The sequence below is a fragment of the Blastomyces gilchristii genome (assembly GCF_000003855.2).
Source record: "Blastomyces gilchristii SLH14081 genomic scaffold supercont1.2, whole genome shotgun sequence".
Taxonomy (NCBI): Eukaryota; Fungi; Ascomycota; class Eurotiomycetes; order Onygenales; family Ajellomycetaceae; genus Blastomyces; species Blastomyces gilchristii.
In genome coordinates this window covers 1,301,910-1,321,436 of record NW_003101681.1, presented here as the reverse complement: position 1 = coordinate 1,321,436, position 19,527 = coordinate 1,301,910, and the positions used below count along the sequence as shown (strand labels likewise).

At 48.2% G+C, this 19,527-nt stretch overlaps 6 protein-coding genes across 8 annotated transcripts; 3 read left to right on the top strand and 3 right to left on the bottom strand.

Annotated features, from left to right (window-relative positions):
• Nucleotides 1–1,501: 1,501 nt before the first annotated feature.
• Nucleotides 1,502–5,657, top strand: BDBG_01035. Of its 2 annotated transcripts, XM_031720161.1 has the most exons (4): nucleotides 1,502–1,921; nucleotides 2,018–2,971; nucleotides 3,065–3,239; nucleotides 3,327–5,048. In XM_031720161.1, exons 2-4 carry the CDS (start codon nucleotides 2,178–2,180, stop codon nucleotides 3,372–3,374), a joined length of 1,017 nt encoding a protein of 338 aa, XP_031576206.1. In that variant the 5' UTR covers nucleotides 1,502–1,921; nucleotides 2,018–2,177; the 3' UTR covers nucleotides 3,375–5,048. The 2 variants fall into 2 exon arrangements, with proteins under 2 accessions (XP_031576206.1, XP_002628127.2); XM_002628081.2 differs by having other exon boundaries at nucleotides 1,502–2,971; nucleotides 3,327–5,657.
• On the bottom strand, nucleotides 3,420–6,207 carry BDBG_01034. Of its 2 annotated transcripts, XM_031720160.1 has the most exons (6): nucleotides 6,053–6,198; nucleotides 5,221–5,962; nucleotides 5,060–5,139; nucleotides 4,965–4,982; nucleotides 4,657–4,905; nucleotides 3,465–4,581 (listed from the first exon to the last, which is right to left on the bottom strand). In XM_031720160.1, the coding sequence occupies exons 2-6, from the start codon at nucleotides 5,485–5,487 to the stop codon at nucleotides 3,678–3,680; spliced, it is 1,518 nt and encodes a 505-aa protein (XP_031576205.1). In that variant the 5' UTR covers nucleotides 5,488–5,962; nucleotides 6,053–6,198; the 3' UTR covers nucleotides 3,465–3,677. The 2 variants fall into 2 exon arrangements, with proteins under 2 accessions (XP_031576204.1, XP_031576205.1); XM_031720159.1 differs by having other exon boundaries at nucleotides 3,420–4,581; nucleotides 5,221–6,207.
• A 156-nt stretch (nucleotides 6,208–6,363) lies between these two features.
• Nucleotides 6,364–10,328, top strand: BDBG_01033 (arginine metabolism regulation protein III). The gene is made up of 5 exons (XM_002628079.2): nucleotides 6,364–6,801; nucleotides 6,896–9,072; nucleotides 9,162–9,177; nucleotides 9,394–9,576; nucleotides 9,700–10,328. Exons 1-2 carry the CDS (start codon nucleotides 6,713–6,715, stop codon nucleotides 8,175–8,177), a joined length of 1,371 nt encoding a protein of 456 aa, XP_002628125.1. The 5' UTR covers nucleotides 6,364–6,712; the 3' UTR covers nucleotides 8,178–9,072; nucleotides 9,162–9,177; nucleotides 9,394–9,576; nucleotides 9,700–10,328.
• Nucleotides 10,243–12,368, bottom strand: BDBG_01031 (uncharacterized protein). The gene is made up of 2 exons (XM_002628077.2): nucleotides 11,472–12,368; nucleotides 10,243–11,241 (listed from the first exon to the last, which is right to left on the bottom strand). The coding sequence occupies exons 1-2, from the start codon at nucleotides 12,075–12,077 to the stop codon at nucleotides 10,741–10,743; spliced, it is 1,107 nt and encodes a 368-aa protein (XP_002628123.1). The 5' UTR covers nucleotides 12,078–12,368; the 3' UTR covers nucleotides 10,243–10,740.
• A 3-nt stretch (nucleotides 12,369–12,371) lies between these two features.
• BDBG_01030 (MYB DNA binding protein) lies at nucleotides 12,372–16,689 on the bottom strand. Its single transcript, XM_002628076.2, has 4 exons — nucleotides 15,869–16,689; nucleotides 15,168–15,661; nucleotides 14,455–15,108; nucleotides 12,372–14,382 (listed from the first exon to the last, which is right to left on the bottom strand). Exons 1-4 carry the CDS (start codon nucleotides 15,960–15,962, stop codon nucleotides 12,805–12,807), a joined length of 2,820 nt encoding a protein of 939 aa, XP_002628122.1. The 5' UTR covers nucleotides 15,963–16,689; the 3' UTR covers nucleotides 12,372–12,804.
• On the top strand, nucleotides 16,431–19,459 carry BDBG_01029 (uncharacterized protein). The gene has a single exon (XM_002628075.2). It carries the CDS (start codon nucleotides 17,263–17,265, stop codon nucleotides 19,048–19,050), a length of 1,788 nt encoding a protein of 595 aa, XP_002628121.1. The 5' UTR covers nucleotides 16,431–17,262; the 3' UTR covers nucleotides 19,051–19,459.
• The last annotated feature ends 68 nt before the right edge of the window (nucleotides 19,460–19,527 follow it).

Sequence of the window (19,527 nt, the reverse complement as noted above, 5' to 3'; positions counted from 1 at the left end):
GGTCATGATTAGAATCAAATAAAAAGTAATTCTTCGATTCCTTTCTAGTTATATCTCTAATACAAAGCACTTTTTTAAAACTGGGGGGGGGGTGGGTGTGGTGGGGGGGAATAGCAAACAGATCTACATGGTGTTTTGGGAATTTTGCAACCGGCCGGCTGATGGATAGGAGAAATCGAGCAGCCGAACACGGATAGTAGAAAGAAACGAACACTACAGGGCGCGCAGAAGAAAATCACATATTCCTTACCCAATTTCAGAAGCGTGGGAGTGAGCATTATCCACCATCAATGATCGATGTATTATCAACGCACTTCCAGAGGAAGACACAGTTTGGCGCTTTTCATTGCCCTACTCTCGAATGGATAGCAAGGTCCCCACAGATGAGACGATATTTCATAGATAAGGGCTAGTTGGATGTAGATTGGTAGAAGAAAGTATGGTGCTGTTCGAAACTGCTGTGTCACGGATTTCTATTTTCTGGAGAACATTACTGGACTCCGGAATCGGATACGGGCCGGGGAGGGGGGAGGCGGGAGACGGGGAAGAATTGATCATATTAATCCGGCGAACCAATAAACCCGACAATTAGATTGTCTTATACAATGCACAATGGAAAGAATGAAAGAGGAGTGAGGCGGATTTTCTAGCGCATGGCATTTTGTGTCTGCGTGTTTGGAAATCACCGCCATATCTCTTCAATCAGAAGGTGTGTTAAATGCACCGCTGGCATCCATCCCATCCATCCCTCTGGGCAAACACATTTGATTCAGGTGGAAGGATATTTGATATCCGTCTCACACACGACAATCTTTTCGGAACCAGACGTGGAACCAGAGAGGGGAAACACGCAATTATCCATTTAAAGGGTCCCGCATCAGATATAGATTTGAGATACCACGCTGATAATAGTACAACCGCGTTTCGATTTTCAAAAATGGGAACAAAGAATAAGGGAGAACAGATTTTATCCCCTGCCGCGTTGCAAGTTTTTGAAGAGTCTCATGCCTTTCAATAGCGGCAGGGAAACTATACAACTATACAACTGGTAGTTGCGCAAACAATAAGGCGTCATGCAACGTACGCACATAGTCAATCTTGGAAATGGATAGGCCGGACAGAATGGAAGAAAAGTTTCCGATTAGGAAGCTTAGGAAGACTTGATCGATGAAACATCAAACCTCTCGAGTCGGGTTCGCTGAGAATAGTAATATCTGGAAACGTTTGAAATTAACTGGACGTGTGTATAATATCCAAGGAACCAACATCCGCGTCATCAGGATGGGGAAATGGAGGAAAGGGGCCACAAAAAGTAGGCCCTAACAAAAACCAGGTTATTCAGTCCGGATCAGGTTGAATCCCTTCAACCTCGAATCACCTCCTGAAACTAAGACTGGGGATGTAAGCCATGAAAGTATCCGCCTAGGGAAAAATAGAAAAGCGTGAGCAAAACTTGCTGTTCGTCGCTCTGGAGAGGGGTCTAAATGTGTTCCCAGTCAGCAATAAACACACATTCTGTACTGAGGAGTTGCTCAGTGGTGAAAAGGAGACAGTCGTCAGTTACTGGCCAATAGACTATTCCACTGCAGTCATAACATCATAACCCTCTGGATAGTTGTGTGTAAAGCGATTGAAGCAAGTTCAGCCTTTGAGGTGTGACATCGGCAGATGACTAAGTCGGCTATCCACTCTTGGCACCCTCCACCGTTAGCCGGCTGCCGGCAGTGATCTCCGCAAGGGCGTCGTAGTTAATTCTGCGTGTTTACAAATTCAACGCGAGAGACGAAGGGGAGCCTAAGTTGGTATTCATTTTCTTTTCTGGCGAATGGATTGGTAGTTAGCAGAATATCTTGTGTGGGTTTGTAGTCAATTGAGCCTGCGCAGGAAAAGTGTGAAAAGTCTTGGAAAGTTGCTCATAAAAGTATAAATATCGCCTTTACGTCAGTTACAGAAACTGAAACAGAAAATAATACCTTAATTTATTTACTAACGCAGTAGTCATCCAAATGATGCGAAGCGTGCCGACTGTTGCCCGACTCTCTGCATTAAAAACACAATTGAACCCATCCCGCAATTTTCAAGCCGTCGCGGGTTCCGTACTTGGCCAACAACTCCAACCCCGCACCCGCCCTCCTCAGCAACACACGCCATTGATATCCCAGTATCACATCCGCACCATGGCTACCACAGCACCGTCCATCCCAACAACCCAAAAGGGCGTCCTAGTGTCCAAAATCGGCGGGCCCGAAGTTCTCGAATACAAAACCGACCTCCCCGTCCCCACCCCGAAGGAAGGCGAGGTGCTGATCAAAAACAACCTCTCAGGCCTAAACTTCATCGACACCTACTTCCGCACAGGGCTCTACAAAGCCCCGAAACCAGAGATCCTAGGCCGTGAGGGCGTCGGCACCATTGTCGCCGTCGGCCCGGGCCCTAACCCGAAGAATTTTGCCGTGGGCGAGCGCGTGGTCTGGATGAAAAATTGCGGCTATGCGGAGTACACGGCCGTCCCAACTGAGGCGACCATTGCGCGCGTACCGGAGGGTTTATCGGATGAGGTTATCCTCGCGGGGTTCCTAAGTGGGCTTACCACCCTCACGTTTGTGAAAGAGGCGTATCCGGTCAAGAGGGGGGATTGGATTTTGATCCATGCGGCGGCGGGCGGGGCGGGTTTCCTTATGACGCAATTGGTCAAGTTGGCTGGGGCGAAAGTAATTGCGACGGCTGGGGGTCCGGAGAAGGTGGAGCTGGTGGAGGGGCTTGGAGCAGATGTGGTTATTGATTATAGGAGTGCGCAGGGAGCGAATTGGACGGAGAAGGTGATGGAGGTGACGGGAGGGGAGGGTGTGGATGCCGTGTTCGATTCCGTGGGGAAGGATACGTGGGAGGGAAGTTTGAAGGTTGCGAAGAGAAAAGGGACGGTGGTTTATTTTGGGAATGCCAGCGGGCCCGTACCGCCGTTGCAGATCCAGTGAGTGTTCTCCCGTTTTACTATCGCCTCTTTTTCTTCGTCTGGTTGTGTGCGTGTGTGTATGTTGCATGCTGAAAGACGATATATATTTAGGCTGCTGGCGTCGAAGAATATCAAAGTTCTCCGTCCAACTGTTTTCCCATACATCTACACGCAGGCTGAATTTGACCACTATACGGAAGAACTATTTGGTCTGCTGAAGTCCGGTCAACTGAAAGTTAGGATCCACAAGGTTTATCCACTGGAAGAAGTTGCGCAGGCTCACATTGTAAGTCTCGTAAAGGCCGTTCTTTGCTAACTTGGTTACTTGCTATACTTTTACGAAGATCTTTTTGACTGATAGTTTTGATGATAGGACCTCGAGGGTCGAAAGACTACTGGGAAGCTCCTCCTCAAGCCGTGAAAGCAACACTGGGCTACGGATTACACTGCGCTCTCCGATGGTATGTCTGTGTCTTCTGACGGGAGATGAAATGTTTGCAGATGGAAAACGCTGAATAGTCGTTCTTGTCTTTATGGGCGAACAATGAACACTCTCACTGAGCTACGACTAATTTTATAGTTGGAGAATGATAAAAGATCTATGAAGTACGAATAGTTCGATTGTTCACCAACGCGATATGATTCTCTTTCGTCTTTCCTTTCTAATTTTGTGATTTTGGACATCATTTACCTCTAACCTCCGGCGCCCTTTTGGTTGCATTCCTTAATCATCCCCGTCAACCTCCTCCGAAGCTCCAGCTGCACCATCATCCTCTCCTTTTGCAGCGCCTGGATTATACCATACTTCATCATCACCACGAAGATCCCTCGGTTCCTTCCACCCAATCATACTCTCATTCAGCAAGATGGTGTAAAAGGAGCAGTAAACGGCCATCACATTATCGAAGTAGTGCAAGCCACAATTCAATTCCCATACAGTGGTGTCAACCTTCATCCCCACAAAACAGAACTGCAGCATGCTCTCATCTACGAAGAACTCGTACTCATCCGCCACCGAAGGAGAAGAAGGCTCTGTCCCACAAACTTGGCCGGGGGGTAAATCCTCCTCCGATAAGCCAGGATTGCGCCACGGTTTCGCTCGAAGTTTGCCAATAGGCTGGAGATCCGGAGCATGCTGCTTGTAGAAATCCCGCACATTACCGTCCACAGGCGCGATGGCGGTAACTTCAAACCCATTCTCATCCACACAGGTAGCCTTTAGCTCATTGAAATTAGCCAGGTCACGGAAACGAACAGCCTGCTCGTAGCTTCCCGCACCCGCAAGGGCAAATTTCACTACTTTACGCGCAACACTGTCTTCCATGCCCTCTGCACCAACTTCGTTGCTCCATTCCTGGCCTCCGGTGTAGAAACCGTAGAAGTACCCCCCAAACAAGGTTGAACAGGCCATATTAAAGTGTCCCGGGGCCCAGCAGTTCGTTTGTTGGGCTTTCCAGAGTTCCACCTTTGCAGTGTCGCAGACCGCACGTGCGGCCAGGATATTCTCGGTATACTCCGGGCAGACATCATGTAGTAGAATGTAATTTAGAAAGTTTCTGATTGTCCCGGTGGCCATATCGACGAGTGCTTCGGTTTCTAGTCCAATATATAGAGGGAGGACGGATGACCTGTTGGAGAGAGCACGTCAGGAGGTATTGCATGAAATGGAAGGTTGGAATTGGCAAATCTGGACTTAAACGTACAGGAACCCTTTTGCAACAGCTTCGAAATCCACAGCCCAGCCAACACGGTTTTCCGGGACTGAGGCTTGCGCTGTGGCAGTCAGAATGTCCTCAGCATCTTTGTCCATGAGATCGCGTTGGTCGTTGCCTTCAAACATTTTCGGCCCTACGTCTACGCCTCCGTAAGACATGTACTTTGTGAATACGCTCCTGCGATCTGAATCCATGCTCCTTTTTGCTTGGAACCGCTGTATCGCTGTCTCAAGGCGCCTGTGAGAGAGTTAGCATGAACAAGCAGCGTAACCCAACATCGACATTCAGTAGCTTACTGTTTGGCAGGTAGGGATCTGATAAAAAAAAAACAAGACATTCAAGTCAGCTCATGAGAACGCGTGTCTCCCTGTGATTTAGAAGTCATGCTCACCTATCGTAGCGATTTTTGTTTTCTTCATATTCAGCAACAGTGATAGGGCCGTCGGCAACATATTCTTCGAATCCTGATCCCTAAATCCACCATAAAAATCAGACGACATGTTATTATTACTCATTGAAGAGTCACATTAAGGACAAGAGGGTGATGCTCGCCTTATTTTTCCCCCTTGACTTCTTGTTCCTCTTCTTCTTTTTCTTTGCAACCGTGACCTCAGCTGTTCCCTCAAGCGTATCGGGTTCCTCTTCACCATTTTTCGTAGCAACACCCACATCTCCCTCTAGAGCGCCATTATTGTCACCGTTGGGACGAGCAGTCTGGGTATTTGTCGGGCCCCTAGCTTCAATATCCTGTTGGCAATCTGAACTCCCTTGAGTTTGTTTGTCCCGGACAGGCAGAGGTGCGATTGGCTTAGTCTCCATTGCACGAGACACGCTTGACGTAGTTTTAACGTAGAGCAAATGATATATAGCTACAAGAATAGCTGCAGATAGAGGAGAATGGTTGAGTTAGACCTGGTAGACCAGGTTGTTGGAGATTGTCAGACGAATGTGACGAGGAAGCTTGGGGGTTGGTGAAGAAAGCAACGGGAGAGCTTATCAAGCATGCTGAATGCAAGTAAATGCACTCAAGTGTATGTACATGTACATGTACTTTGTAAAGTATCACTTCCTTAGTGTTAATGAAATATAATTTGAATAGGGTAGATGCAGGGCTGCCTTCAACCAGAAGTTATACAAGGCTGCCATGTAAATGGATAGATCTCCAACCTCGATGCTTCCCCCCATGGTTTCCATAGTTTGGCACAGTAGTGAATATGAAAACGGAATATAGATAGGAAATAAAATAGGCTTCATTTCCAGAAATACTTAAATAGAAAACAACGTATTCATGCGTCTGGGAATTAGCACACCACCAGCAGCAGTTGTAACTAGTTAGTAGCAGCAACTGAAATCATAGTTACAGCAGCAGATACCCGATGCATACCATATTGTCACAAGTGAATTGAGTAACACTTTTCTACCTCAAATAGCCAATAGGACGAAGAAGCTAGACACTTCAGTCCTGGAAACAACATTTGATCTGTCCGGTTGGAAATACAGTAGAAGATAGATAGATGATGAATGGATAGCTATTTTGGCTCTCTGGTCTCTATCAATTCCCACAAGCAGCAGCGCCCATGTAACTAATTAGTTAATACGGTGAAATACCCGGATAAATTACAGCGTGCTTGTTTCCAGGCTCGGCAGTTACGAAACAATACCTGGCAATACCGACCGATGCGTCACAAGCTTGGAGCGACTTCTTACTTCTTTCGGCTTCACCGGTTGATTCCAATTAATGATTGCCATCAGCGATGCATCCATCTGCCCAACTCTCCATCCTCTCCTTTCCTGTCCTCTTCTCTCCTCTGCTTCTACGGCTGAGCCATCTCCTCCTTAAACCTCTTCCGCTCCTTATTTGTTTTTGAAAGCTTGCAATAGTTATCCTTCTCTCCTTTGTCAACTCTCCCCCCGCTATACTCGCTGTTGATTCCCCCTTTGTTGTCCGCTATCATAATGCGTTGATAGCCTTCTCATTCTGTGTCCTGTTTGAGCTCCCAACACCCTTGTTCTGCTAGTGTCAGATTGGTTACTGTGTCTTATCATGCCCTCCGCTTCGGCTCCGGAGAATCGCAAGGCCCAGAAACTCGAGGAGGACACTTTTGTTGCATTTGGTCACGCCGCTGCTGGACAGTAAGTTCCTATCCGTCAATGACTATATATGTATCTATATATATATGTGTATCAAGAAGCTCAGTAGCTGACTAGAACTGTCTCTCTTTCGCAGTGATGGCGTGCTCTGCAATCCCTCCGGTTCACTAATCGCAAAACCATGTACTCTCCAAGAAATTGAATTCTACGAGTCTAGTCTCCACCACCCTAGCTTCCAGCAATTTATGCCCCAGTTCATTGGCACTCTATCCAACCCTACGCCCGCAAATGTCCTTGAAATCCCAACAAGCGAAAGCAGGACCTCTTTAGTTACTGCCGCTGTGGACCCGTCTGCGACTTCATCCTCCGGCACGGATTCACCTCTGACTCCGGAGCTTGGTAGAAAGCCCGATCTTGTTACCGTGCCAGTTGCCGTCGCCTCGCATAAAGAGCCCGCCGAATGGTTTCCGTCCCAGGGACAGAAGATCACCAGCAGCGTATCGATAGTGCTTGAGAATGTGACGGCAGGTTTTAAGCGACCAAACGTCTTGGACGTAAAGCTTGGCGCCAGACTCTGGGCGGACGATGCTGCTCCTGCTAAAAGGGCTAGGTTGGAGCAGGTATCTTTAGAAACTACGAGTTCTGTGTTAGGATTCCGCATCGCCGGGATGAAGATATGGGTTGGTGAGAATGCGGAAAAAGAGGAAAAGGTTCTCGGAACTACGCAAACGAAATCACATGACACCATTAAATCGAAACAAATCGTTGTCGAGACCGTGGATGGGTACAGGCGGTATGACAAGTGGTATGGTCGCTCATTCAACGTGGACAACGTTAAGGAAGGCTTCGAGACATTCCTCGATGGCGCCAAGGAGGGTAAAATCGATAGGTCGAAATTGATCGCCAAGAGAATAGCGGAAAGGTTACGCGCTATGCAGGCAGTTCTTGAGGCGGAGGAGAGCAGAATGTACTCCTCCAGCGTCCTGATTGTCTACGAAGGGGATCCAGAAGCGTTGGAGGAAGCTCTCGTCAGGGAAGGTAACGCCGAAACTCAAGGAAATAATGGTAATAAATTAGACGACGGATCGGAATCGGAGGCTGAATACGAGATAGAGATTCCTGGGGGCTCCTCAACCTTGCAGATCGTCGATATGAAGGTGGATGGGGAATCAATCACACCAGGCGGCATTAAGCTCGAGATCAACCCTAACAACCTCGGGGAAATTGATTTTGACATCGACGGAGTAGGAGAAGAAGAAGACGACGAAGACGCAGATGAAATACCGCACAAAGTCCAGGATATCCGCTTCATCGATTTTGCCCATGCAACATGGACGCCTGGGCAGGGACCGGATGAAAATGCACTGCTGGGGATTCGAAGCTTAGTGCGTATGATGGATGAGCTTGCGGAAGCCTAAAAAGAAAAAGAAAAAAAGCTGGTCACAGCCGTGGATTTCAATTGTGACTTGTGGCGCACCTAGAAGGAAAATGGAAAAGGAAAGAAAGAAAAAGGAAGAAAGATATGAACGTGCAATTGAATAAAACGAATACGAACTGATATTCCATCCGCTATTTTATGGCATGGCAAGGCGGGCAAATTTCTCACCCTTTTCATTGCTTGAAACCGCGTTCCTCAACCTACAAGCAACACTCTCTTATCCCTCTCGATATCCTAATTCCCTAAGCCCAAAACTTGCATAGAGCGTTGATATTTCCTAGTGATTATAATGAGATAATGAAAACGAGCATGCGAACACCTCACCGCTCTGAGGGCGGTTAGATTCTGGTTATTCTCACAACTAACGGAAAACAAAATAAAATAAAACCATAGTTACATGAAACAATTTCTTCATCGGCTCAAGGGACACAAGGACCATCCTGCTACAGTGAAGCCATATATTGTGTATTGTAGACCGACTAGTAACTAGACATCTGGGCAAGATGGTACAGCATATACATGTACATGTACGAGTTTACTCTGTACAAGTATTTGTAGGCTACTGGGGCAAAAGAGCTCAGTCACCACCAGCGCACTGCTGGTAGAAGGGCCGATCAACCCAGGACCCTCAACAGTATTATTATTGAAGATCGGATGTCATGCCGCATTAGGCTAAGCGGCAAAATGCTGAAGCTCGATGATAATGGGATCGGATAAATATTATTTGCGACCCCGGCGGATTCTCCAGTGACAAAAGGCGGAATGAAGCAAGCGGTATACGACATACACGGGCAGGATACCAGGCAGTCAGCAAAGACGAGACTGATTCGAGATGTTCCCTACACGCGCATTATTGAAGCGATCGGTATGGAAGGGTAAGTTCGAGAAGCTCCCCCCTTTTTTTTTAACTACAACCCCATTGATCCTGCGCTTTTCTAACCACCGGCAACCCCCGTGTGACTAGGCCCGAATATTGTCCCGTACGTTTCTTCAATTCTTTTTTATTATATTTCCTTTATTATATAGCTTTGCGATTCGGAGGAGATAGAGGGCTATTTCCCTACAGTCATCGAAAATCCCCCCAATCGATCAATATCTCCTGAAAAGGGGGGTAAAAGAAAAAGAAAGAAAAAGAAAAGAAAAACAGGAAAAAAGCCCTGAATCAATGCTAAACAAAAGCTCCTACTACAAAACAGTCTCCCGCTACCAAAGACCATGCCTCCACCGCCCGGCACACCCGCGATAAAGACCCAAGCGCGCTCTGCGACGATCCTGCCCAATTTCGTCGGCTTGAAGTTTGCGGTGCATAATGGCAAGGTGTACAATGAGGTGTATATTACCGATGAGATGGTGGGGAGGAAGTTGGGGGAGTTTTCGCAGTATGTTGTTTTTTGCTTTCTTTTCGCCTTTTTTTTTTTTTTTTTTTTTTTTTTTTTTTTTTTTTTTTTTTTTTTTTTTTTTTTTTTGGTTTGGCTTACTAACTCCTCGTGGTTTGGCGTTAGGACACGGAAGCGGTTCAGATATGAGCATTCCAAGAATTAAGTATATATATACCTAGGAACGGGGGATGTGTGGCTGGTAGTATGGTCCACATGGGCGCTGAAGTCGTAGCGGTTTGGATATTGCTACTGTTGCTGGTCTCGTCGTGGGATTTTCGTGTTTGGAGCGGAAGGAATGGATGTTGAGCAATTTCTTCGACGAGGGATAGATAACACATCCTTTAATGTTCCCGGTGTGCCGTGTGCTGTTTCCCACGCAATAACAACAGCAACAACAACAATCGACCTATCTACCATGGAAATGGAGCGGCGGAAGGTTGGATAGAGGGGCAGGAATGAGATGTCGCGGCGATATCGAGCCCCGCCTGATCTCTTGTGAGCAGTATTGAAACCTCATCATCGCCGCTGACCGGGCGAGGAGAGATGTTTGCAAACGGCCCCAGGGAGGTGTAGGGGGGGCTTCAGATCGTGTAGCCCGGTAAAGTTTTTTCTATTTCCTACAAAAATTTAGAGCGGGCGTCCAGGATTGATTTTGGGAGAAAAATCAAAAGGTTCTTCTTTACTTGTTCCTGCTTTGTATATGTATATATATTTTATTGTATATTAGAAGTCCAATAAACTTTTCGTTGCTATCATACTCCTTTACCCTTACCCCCCAATGCGAAACAACAGGTGCCCATGGCCCAGTGCTTTTCTTATACCCTGTCGCTAATATTCAGCATAGTCTATCGACATATATCATTTGAACTTCATAACTAAACTGAAACATGCATGATATGAGGTGACATGGCCATGATATAACATGATAATGTATGATTTAAAAGTAAACCCCGCCATTTTCTTCCCAGCCTGAACCGCATCCCAAACGCCATCCCAGATTTGTGGACTTGATATATAAAGTAATAATATAATATCTGCACCTCCCGAAGCAATCCCCCAGTCAGCAACCTGGGATATTGAAAACAAAAGGGGAAAGGCAAAAACAAGAAAAAATGAGGAATCCCACTAAAAGTAAAACCACCTCCCATCAAAAACCCAAAACCATCACCGATAGAACTCCCCCCTCTTCACACTAACCCCATACTCCGCAACCGCCATTCCCAAATCCTCCATCGTCAACACAGTCCGCCCCTGCTGTCCCCCCTGCCCCCCACCTCCAAACCCAGGCCTCTGAACACCCAGATGCAATCCAGTCGCACTGCTCCCTTTCCCCTTTACCCCTTCATTCCCACCGCCACCGGCTGCAGCCGTCCCTCCACCCGCCCCTACCCCCGCAGCACCGCCGCCTACACCTCCGCCAGCGCCAGCTACCCCGTGCGCCAAGCCTGTCGAGAGGTTTATGGCGCCCATGGGATTATTTGAGGAGGAAGTATTGGAGCTGCGGATGCGGGAGTATTGGTAGGCATCTGCGGCGATGTCGGCGACGAATTTCTGTGTGGCGAGAGCGAGGAGGCGGGCGAGGTGTGGTGGGGTTTGGTTTGGGCCGTTGCCTGGCGGCGGGAGACCGGCGAGGGTGAGGTAGTGTGCTGTTACGGCGTCGGGGATCTATGGGGTTTTGGTTTTGTTAGTTGAAGAGGAATTATAGGCATGATGGGGTGAGATATATAGTCTTTCTTTATTACTATTATTTTATTTCGCAGGGCAAGCGAGGGGATATATATTTTATCTTTTTCCATGAGGATAAACGTTCCAAATGGCAACAGGTTTGTAACAAAACAAGTTGGAAGCTGGCAGGAGAAGATGAGAAGGGGAACAGGAAGCAATAGGAATCTCACAATAGGCGCATATTCATCCATCTGTCCCAGAAACTCCCGTAGGCTCGTATCTTTCTTCGACGGCGGCAGCACTGGCGCAGCTGCCACAGGGTTCACTGCAGCATCTATTGGGATTCCCGGTGCAATGATTCCTCCCGGTGCTGCGGTCGTGCTTGTGCCAGTGCCCAGTACTGGTGCTGGTGCTGGTGCTGTCGTCATCGTCGTCGCAGCCGTGGACATAGACTGCTGGCTGGTAGCTGTAGTAGGCGCCGTTGTAGCTTCACTTGTCCCGCTCATCGTGATATCCGGATTCGTTGCCATGGAGGGGCTGCTGTTATTGGTGTTGGTATTAGTATTAGTATTATTCTTATTACTATTGCTCATTTCGGTATCAGGGTTGGTATCCGGGTTGGCAGCGTCATTATTGTTTGCGGGGATAGCCGAAGCCGACGGATTGTTATTGGGATCTGAAGGGTTTGAGGACTCAGGGTTTGCTGCGGTGGTTGGTGTAGGAGTAGCAGAGGCGGCGGTTGATGGTGTTGATTGTGCTGCTACTCGTGGTTGTGGTTGTGGTTGTGGTTGTGGTTGTGGCACAGTGTCTGACGGAGGCAGCTGGGAGTCGGCCATGACTGGCTGCGGCGTTTCTTTGTTTCTTGGTTTGGTGTCACGGATCGAGGTTATTTAGGGCGCGAGGTGTTTGGCGTTGGTTGGCTGTACTACGTAGGCGATCGATTTGGACTGGATGGGATGACGAGGAGGTGCAGATGGTGTGGCTGATAGTTGATTAACTAGTAACTTAGTTAACTTGTTGAAGAAGCGAAGAAGTTGAGGATGTTAACTAACTACTTGCGCAACTTGCAACTCTACACTACAGAATGAGCTCCTTGCAACTGCTACTTTATTTATAGGGAAAAGATAAAATATTGTGAAATCTCTAGATGAGGAATTGGTATTCTGTTTCCACTTCTCACTTTAGACAAATTTTTTGTTTTCTTTTCGTTTCGGCGCTTCTAACTTACAGCCAGCAAAGCAATAAAAAAAAATTAAAAAAATAGTTAAAATAGTTAAAACATCATCCTCAGGTGCAAAACGAATATATCTGTTAGCAGCAAAAACTCTCGTCGCGCCTAGAAAACAAATACCAGCCCTTCGACAACCGTTTAACAATCCTTTTAGTGTTTGACCATCTGGTAACAACCTTCCGTGAATACAAATGCAGAAAGAAAATATAATATTCCGGCCACTCCAACCAAAATAGAAATATCCCACCCAGTGTAACCAGACGAGTAAGAAAAAACCAGACTAGAGTAATACCAGTTTGTTTTTTACCCCATGTACCATGAAAACTAGTTCTTCATTGCTGGTTTTGAAGGGACGGGTCAACCATGCTCTGTGGCATATTTTGTTGCATATTCTGTGGTTGCTGCTCAAGATGCATTCCGTCATGCTTTGCGTCCTGCGCTAGGCTTTGGATCAACGTCTGCTCCATGCTTTGTTCCTGCGCATGTTGCACTTCCAGGTGTTCCTGCTGCTGCTGCTGCTGCTGCTGCTGCTGCTGTTGCTGTTGCTGTTGCTGTTGCTGTTGCTGTTGCTGTTGCTGTTGCTGTTGCTGTTGCTGTTGCTGTTGCTGTTGCTGTTGCTGCTGCTGCTGCTGTTGTTGTGGCTGTGGCTGTGGCTGATTTTGCTGGTGCATCAGCCCAGGGGAGCCAGCCATGCTACTATGAGCAGACTCAGGGGGCATATTTGATCCCGCGTGAGCGCCAGCAAGTGCCATCATCCCTTCAATGCCTTCTACATGCGCTTTATCTTCATCACCCATTCTACGCTGTCGCTCTCGCGCTTCGTGCTTGGCAGCCTGTGCTGGAGCGCGAGTTTTCAGTTCACCAGTAACAAATTTGAGATAGTAAGGTACCTCGATGCCGCTTTTGAGGAAGAATAACTTGAGGTTTCGTGCTTTGTCTTTAAGTTGTACTTGGTTGCGATCCTTGAGGGTTTCGTTAATCGTGCCACCAGGTCCGAACATCGCTAATATCTGGCTCCAGTGGGGCCCCTTGACCCTGTCCAGGCCGGCCATTAATGCATTTTCCTCCTCCGTTGTCCAGGGGCGACGTTGGCTTGGAAGTCCAGCACGACGGTTCGTGGGTGAGGACTTTGCTGTCGTCGCCATCCTGGCTCGTTCGTAGAGGATCTGTGTCGGCTGGGACTGAGAATAATGGGGAACTCCTGGCATGTAACCATAATTGGCGGCAGCTGCATGTGCCCTTGCCGTGACTGACGCATGTGCGGCGGCGGGGTTATATTGTTGAAAATGGAGCGGGGTTTGGTGGAATGTGATCTGGGCCGGTTGCGCTGGTGGCACCTGTGCTGGATGTGTCGGGTGTGCAGGGAATGTCGTTGTCATAATGGCTTGATGATACATGTGCTGAGAAGCTGGCCGATTGGGACTTTGGGGAAGCCCATGCGCAGGACGGGCAGGCGCCTGCTGTGGAGGTTGGACAAACTGTAATTGTTTGGGCGGTTGTTGTTGGTGACTAGGTACTTGTTGGTGTTGCTGTAACTGCTGTTGCGGTACCTGGGGTGCAAGATACTGTGGCTGTTGTTGAACTCGAGGTACTTGCTGCTGTTGCTGTTGCGGTGGCGGTGGCGGTGGCGGCGGTGGTGGTTGAGATACAGCCTGGGCTGCTGTTGATTGAGCTTGTCGGCCCTGCTGGGCGGCCTTAGCAGCGTTTCGCGCCCCTCTGCCCTGACCTTGAAGGGCGATTTGAGCAGCGCGGGCGGCTCTTGCGACGAGGTCGCTATGGGCGGCACTACGGGAAACCTGGGCGGCTTCAGGTGGGTTGGGGACGACAGAAAATTGCCCTTCGAGGGGGGCGCTGCGAGATTCTTGCACCTCACCATTCGTTGATAACCGGCCTTTACTCGATTTTTTGGTCTGTAGAACAGTATACGTCAGTTAAACCTTCCCATACATAGAATGAGGGATGGAAGTTATATGATGCCATACCTGCTGATGACTAATAGCCTCGAAATTTTTGCTCACGTATGAGCTTAGATCCCTTAAGAAATCCTCCCAGCGATACTTTTCCGGTAATGCCGCAGCAGCCTCTGGGTTGTTCACTTCGTTGAGGAGGATGTCGCGTCGTGAGTAAGCACGTTTTACGAAGTCTGTCTCACTTGGTGCGAGTTGTTTTGTACCTGGCCTTCGGGAAAGTAATCGTTCTTCGAGATCATCGGGGAACAATTCGTACAAAAGTTCGGTTCGTGAGCGTTTCCCAGAGCTCATCGCTGCGATGTACGCCTGAGTTTTGAGCTCCAGGAACAGTGCACCTTGTACTTTCAGCAATCGATTTCCCTCGGGCACAAATATTTCCAGGAAGTATTGGTCGAGTTCAGAAAAGCCAATCTCCTGGCTACCGAAAATGCTTGAGACAAACGATGCCATATTGGCCTTCCTGATGATATCCACCTGGTTTGGTTCGGTGAGATCAAGCTCGCGTGGCGATAGAAAAGATCCTTTGGACGTATATACATTTTTTGTATGGTCGAATAGAGACCTCATAGTTGAGTAGGCTTGTCCGCTCTCGGAGGTGGGTTCGGACACAATTGATGTTAGGTCTTGGTAGGACGATTGGGCAAGCAAAGTAAGAATTTGGGTAGACTGGAAATTTAATTAACATGTAGAACTTCAAAACTGGCAACCCATTAGTAGCGACATACCAAGTTGTCTAATATCGGCAAGCTCTGGATCATTAGCTGCGAGTTGGCCTTGACGAACACTAAAGGCTGCGACCCTCCACCTGAGTTCTTAAGCTGCTGACTGAGGTTGTACTGTTCCTCCACTCGCTCTGAATAACTCATGATATTTGAAATGACCTCAGCAACGTCTGGTCCCAGTTGGTCCTGCGCAAATGCAGAAGTAGCAGCTCCTTGAATTGCAGTGGAATGACCGTTTGCTTTCTTTTCCTCAAGGACGTCGGGGCTCCCGTTGGGTTCAACTTTGGCGGCAGGCGAAATGGGGGGTCCCGCGGACTGCTCTGCAGAATTTTTGACTCCCTGCCCCACATTTTCTTTTGGCAGCGGCTGCTCCGTCATACTAGATGGTTCCGGACCCGTCTCGCCGTCAGAGCCCGTCCGCCGTTTCTTTGCGACATGGGCAGAGGCGTTGTTGGATTCATCGCTCTCTTCCAGTCCGTGTATTACCTTTGAGGATCCTATAAAAGCGAGAAGAATGGTTAGAACACAGATATTCATTCACAGTACTTTATAATAAACAACCAACAAGCTATAGTAGCTTCATGAGCCTGGAGCTGGCGACCCTGGACAGCAAGACAAAGATGCAGAGAGATAAGAAGGGGGAGAAAAAAAAGAAAACAGGGGGAGAGTCCAAAGAAGAGATCGAGATCGAATTAGAAACCCACCATTGTTGTCTACAGGAGCAGAGATAGAGGACTGTTGCTGAGCATCCTCTGGGATAGCGTCGGCTGGGTTGTCTGAAGCTGGAGGGTTGACCATGATAGGCGCGGCGGGCGGCGTGGCGTGTATGCACGATCGTCCAGGAGGACTTCCAGGAGAAGAAATGAGGGTTTAGGGATAGGGCGCAAAAGTAGGGCTTGGGGGCTCTTGTGGCAGAAAATTTTCCTTGACGTAGGAGCAGCGAGCAACGGAAACGGCCTCAGAGGAGCATCACAGCACGGATTAATCTTCAACACTGCATGCTGCTAGGACTGGCAACTCCTTTATTATGTTTGAAACAGTTGAATTATCGGAATTCACGCAATTGAAGCTGAAGAGTTCTCCATTGTCCAGCAATCGAGTAGTATGGAGACTTGCCTGGTTATGTTAGCAAGGCTAGTTCAGAATAGGAATAGTCATTTCGTTCCGCCACTTAGGGCTTTCTAGCACATTGCCCTATATTGCGTCTGAATGCGGAAGTCGTTCAAACCAGCCCTCGAGGCGACATCAACTTCCACTCCCTAACAGCTTACAGTGACAGCGAACTGGCTGTTACCATCTCACCAGCATCATCAATAACATTATAGAGCCAGTGCATTTTGAGATTCAATTCTGGCAATCGAATCCGCCTTGCCAACATCCGCCTAGAAAAACAGAGTATCCCCGAACTACACACGCACTTTAATGTTGGTTTGTGGATTTGACTGGTCTATACGCAGCGTAATATTGAATAGACAAGGCCGAATTAATATTATGGGCTTACTATGTCGGATCTTATTATAGTAACTACCACTTCACCTGACTCCCTGGTCTTCACTGACGGAACTACATAACTAATTTATTATATAACCTTTCACCTGTCAACCTGGAACTCCGGAAACTTTGGAACCTATTTCCAAAGCCAATTCTCTGATGACAACTCCCTGCTACGTGGAAAGAAAAATCAAGTTGGAGACTTTGTATACCGACAAATTACAATGCCGTCAGGGCTTGGCGAAATGCAGCCCATCGACGTTGGTTGCATGGCAAGGTTGATGGAGCCACCCCTCAATGCTCAACTTGCATCCAGGTGTGATGATCCCCCAGAGTATATTTGGTACATACAAATATAGCTTCCGTTATCCCGATTCCCTTTTGGTTCGCTCAGCCTCGTCATACTTTCATGTTATCGGGTAGGTAAGGTTATATATGACATCGTCGAAACCATAATTGACTGTCGCTCTGGTCCAGACCTTTCGCGCTCACCAAGCAATAATTAGGATCTTGACCTCTGTCGAATCTTTGTCCTTGTCAAAAGACGCTGCCGGCTTAGTGTGGAATATAGCCTATGTGAAGTGATAGAGAGGACTTTGCAATCATCATGCGGCTCATTTCACCTTACATCGCACTCTCCGTCTATCTCGTTCCCCTTTCCCTAGCTCTCCAGGAGAAAATCTGGAGTTCCGTGGTCTACACATTCTATGGCGAACACAGTCCTCATGCACTGCCTTACCCCATAACATTAACTCCATTGGGCGCCCAGCAATTGGTAGAGGTGGGATCAACCTTCCGAGGTCGTTATCTGGACAACGTCGAGACGAGGATTGGAGGTTTATCACTCCATATGCTGGTGCCGGGTGAAATCACTGTCCTCGCAAGAACAGAGCCGGCCGCGGTTGCTTCAGCTGAGGCGTTCATGCAAGGATTCTATCCGCCGGTGCCAAACTCGTCCGGTAACACCACAAGTCGGGACCTAGCAGACATGGTGAATGGGACCGCCGTGGACTTCCCACTCAATGGATATCAGTATCCGCAAATCCTCACACTAGGCTTTAGGGACCCGAGTAGTGTTTACATTGCTGGCCAGGTCAACTGCGTAGCTTACGGTGCTGTGCTTTTGCAGTGGCTAACCAGCGACGAGGCCCGCTCGATGGATGCACAAAGTTCCGCGTTCTATTCTGATGTCTATTCCCGTGCTCTGCAGGGCGTGTTTGCAAGGGAGGACGTCAGTTTTCTCACTGCATTCCCGATTTATGAATATCTCAACTATCAACATATTCACAACTCGACTGCCCAGAGCGTAATTTCGCTAGACGACGTCAACAATGCACGCTATCTTGCAGATAAATGGGTGTCCGTAGCAAATGGCAACACTGAGGCAGGCGGAAGTGACGGTACTGAGGATCACAAGATCCTTTCTGTGGCCGGTCAAACGCTAGCGAGGTTCGTCGTCAGTGCCTTTGAGACGAATTACCGCACAGGCGGTGCTGAGGGCAAGCTGTCGTTACTCTTCGGCAGTTTTGAACCCATGGTGGCCTTTGCGTTCCTGTCCAAATTGGCGTCTGACCGCCAGAGAAACTTTTACGGCCTTCCCAACCCGGGAGCTTCGATCGTCTTTGAGCTTTTCAGCATGGAATCCAACTCCTCCGCCGATGAATACCCTCTTTCAACTGATCTAATGGTCCGCTTCTTTCTCCGCAACGGAACGGATGCATCTGACGCCTCCACACCGTTGGTATCGTACCCTCTCTTCGGCCGTGGTCCCGAGCAACCCGGCATGCCATATCAAGAATTCAAGGATGAAATGGTGAATATCATGATGTCTGTCTCGGAATGGTGCCTTACCTGTGGCGGCGACACTAGCGTATTCTGCCCCGCCTACGCTCCGGACTCTAGAAATAATGGCCGCGCGGGCCCACGGTCTTTGCGACCCGCAGTTGCGGGAGTGATTGGTGCTGTGGTCGGTTTAATCGTGGCAGGGCTTATCGTCGCCTTTTCCTGCTGGGCTTTTGGGCTTCGTATACGTCGGAAGGCCACGCGTCGCAGGTTTGACCTTGGCGGGTTCAAAGGCGGAAATAAACTCGCGAGCGACCTTGATCTGGTGGGTGGAAATGTCAAGAAAACGGGCCACCCGACCGCTGGTATTATTGTCCCGCAGGGGGACGGTGATTGGACTAACTCAGGTCCGGCCGGTTCCCGTGGCGATGAGAGAGTTGGTAGCTGGGAAATGTGGAGCAAAATGACAGCTACTACAGGTTCTGATATTGACTCTAGTAATAGCGATGCGAATCCAAATATTGAAGATTCACGATCGCGGCGGAGTTGGGAAGATGATGATCCCGCAGTCACTGCCATCGCCGAACCTGTCAAAGTTCATGAACATGTTTGAGAGGCACAAGCACCGGCTTCAATGTTTCGCTGGATCGGTAATTAGGAGAAATGTTGTGCCTTTTGGCTTTTGTTCGTTCTTTTCTCACCCCTCTCCCTCTTTCGAAGAGGAGGCATCGTTCATTAACCCATAAAACACGCGCCCCTCAGAATTACAGCAGCATTCCCTCCCAATGTTGATCTCAGCTCACTTTGATACCCATCTCAGTCACTCGTTCCCATTTGGCGTTGGGCTATACAAAATCATTTGCAACAATCTTGAGCACAGAACTGCCATGATTAGGCATCATAATACTGCTTATTATTTTTGTCTTGCAGCTTACGTATCCCTTCCAACATTGGCATCTGGCTAGATATACTTTACTCCTGCTGCCAGATTTCCATCAAAATAATGTACATGTATTTGTAAGTATTCAGCATGCATGTCAGACAGCAAACAAATATCAAGACTAATATCACCTAACATCACGAGAGGAAA

Coding starts and splice junctions, on each gene's coding strand:
- BDBG_01034 (XM_031720159.1), bottom strand. CDS start 5,487: ATGGAGACTAAGCCAATCGCACCTCTGCCTGTCCGGGACAAACAAACT. Junction 5,140..5,220: donor AGTCAAGGGGGAAAAATAAG/GCGAGCATCACC, acceptor TGGTGGATTTAG/GGATCAGGATTCGAAGAATA. Junction 4,582..4,656: donor GCTGTTGCAAAAGGGTTCCT/GTACGTTTAAGT, acceptor TCTCTCCAACAG/GTCATCCGTCCTCCCTCTAT.
- BDBG_01035 (XM_002628081.2), top strand. CDS start 2,007: ATGATGCGAAGCGTGCCGACTGTTGCCCGACTCTCTGCATTAAAAACA. Junction 2,972..3,064: donor GTACCGCCGTTGCAGATCCA/GTGAGTGTTCTC, acceptor ATATATATTTAG/GCTGCTGGCGTCGAAGAATA. Junction 3,240..3,326: donor AAGTTGCGCAGGCTCACATT/GTAAGTCTCGTA, acceptor TTTTGATGATAG/GACCTCGAGGGTCGAAAGAC.
- BDBG_01030 (XM_002628076.2), bottom strand. CDS start 15,962: ATGGTCAACCCTCCAGCTTCAGACAACCCAGCCGACGCTATCCCAGAG. Junction 15,662..15,868: donor TGCTCCTGTAGACAACAATG/GTGGGTTTCTAA, acceptor TCGCTTTTATAG/GATCCTCAAAGGTAATACAC. Junction 14,383..14,454: donor AGGCTATTAGTCATCAGCAG/GTATGGCATCAT, acceptor ACTGTTCTACAG/ACCAAAAAATCGAGTAAAGG.
- BDBG_01033 (XM_002628079.2), top strand. CDS start 6,713: ATGCCCTCCGCTTCGGCTCCGGAGAATCGCAAGGCCCAGAAACTCGAG. Junction 6,802..6,895: donor GGTCACGCCGCTGCTGGACA/GTAAGTTCCTAT, acceptor TCTCTTTCGCAG/TGATGGCGTGCTCTGCAATC.
- BDBG_01031 (XM_002628077.2), bottom strand. CDS start 12,077: ATGGCCGACTCCCAGCTGCCTCCGTCAGACACTGTGCCACAACCACAA. Junction 11,242..11,471: donor TGGATGAATATGCGCCTATT/GTGAGATTCCTA, acceptor AAAACCCCATAG/ATCCCCGACGCCGTAACAGC.
- BDBG_01029 (XM_002628075.2), top strand. CDS start 17,263: ATGCGGCTCATTTCACCTTACATCGCACTCTCCGTCTATCTCGTTCCC.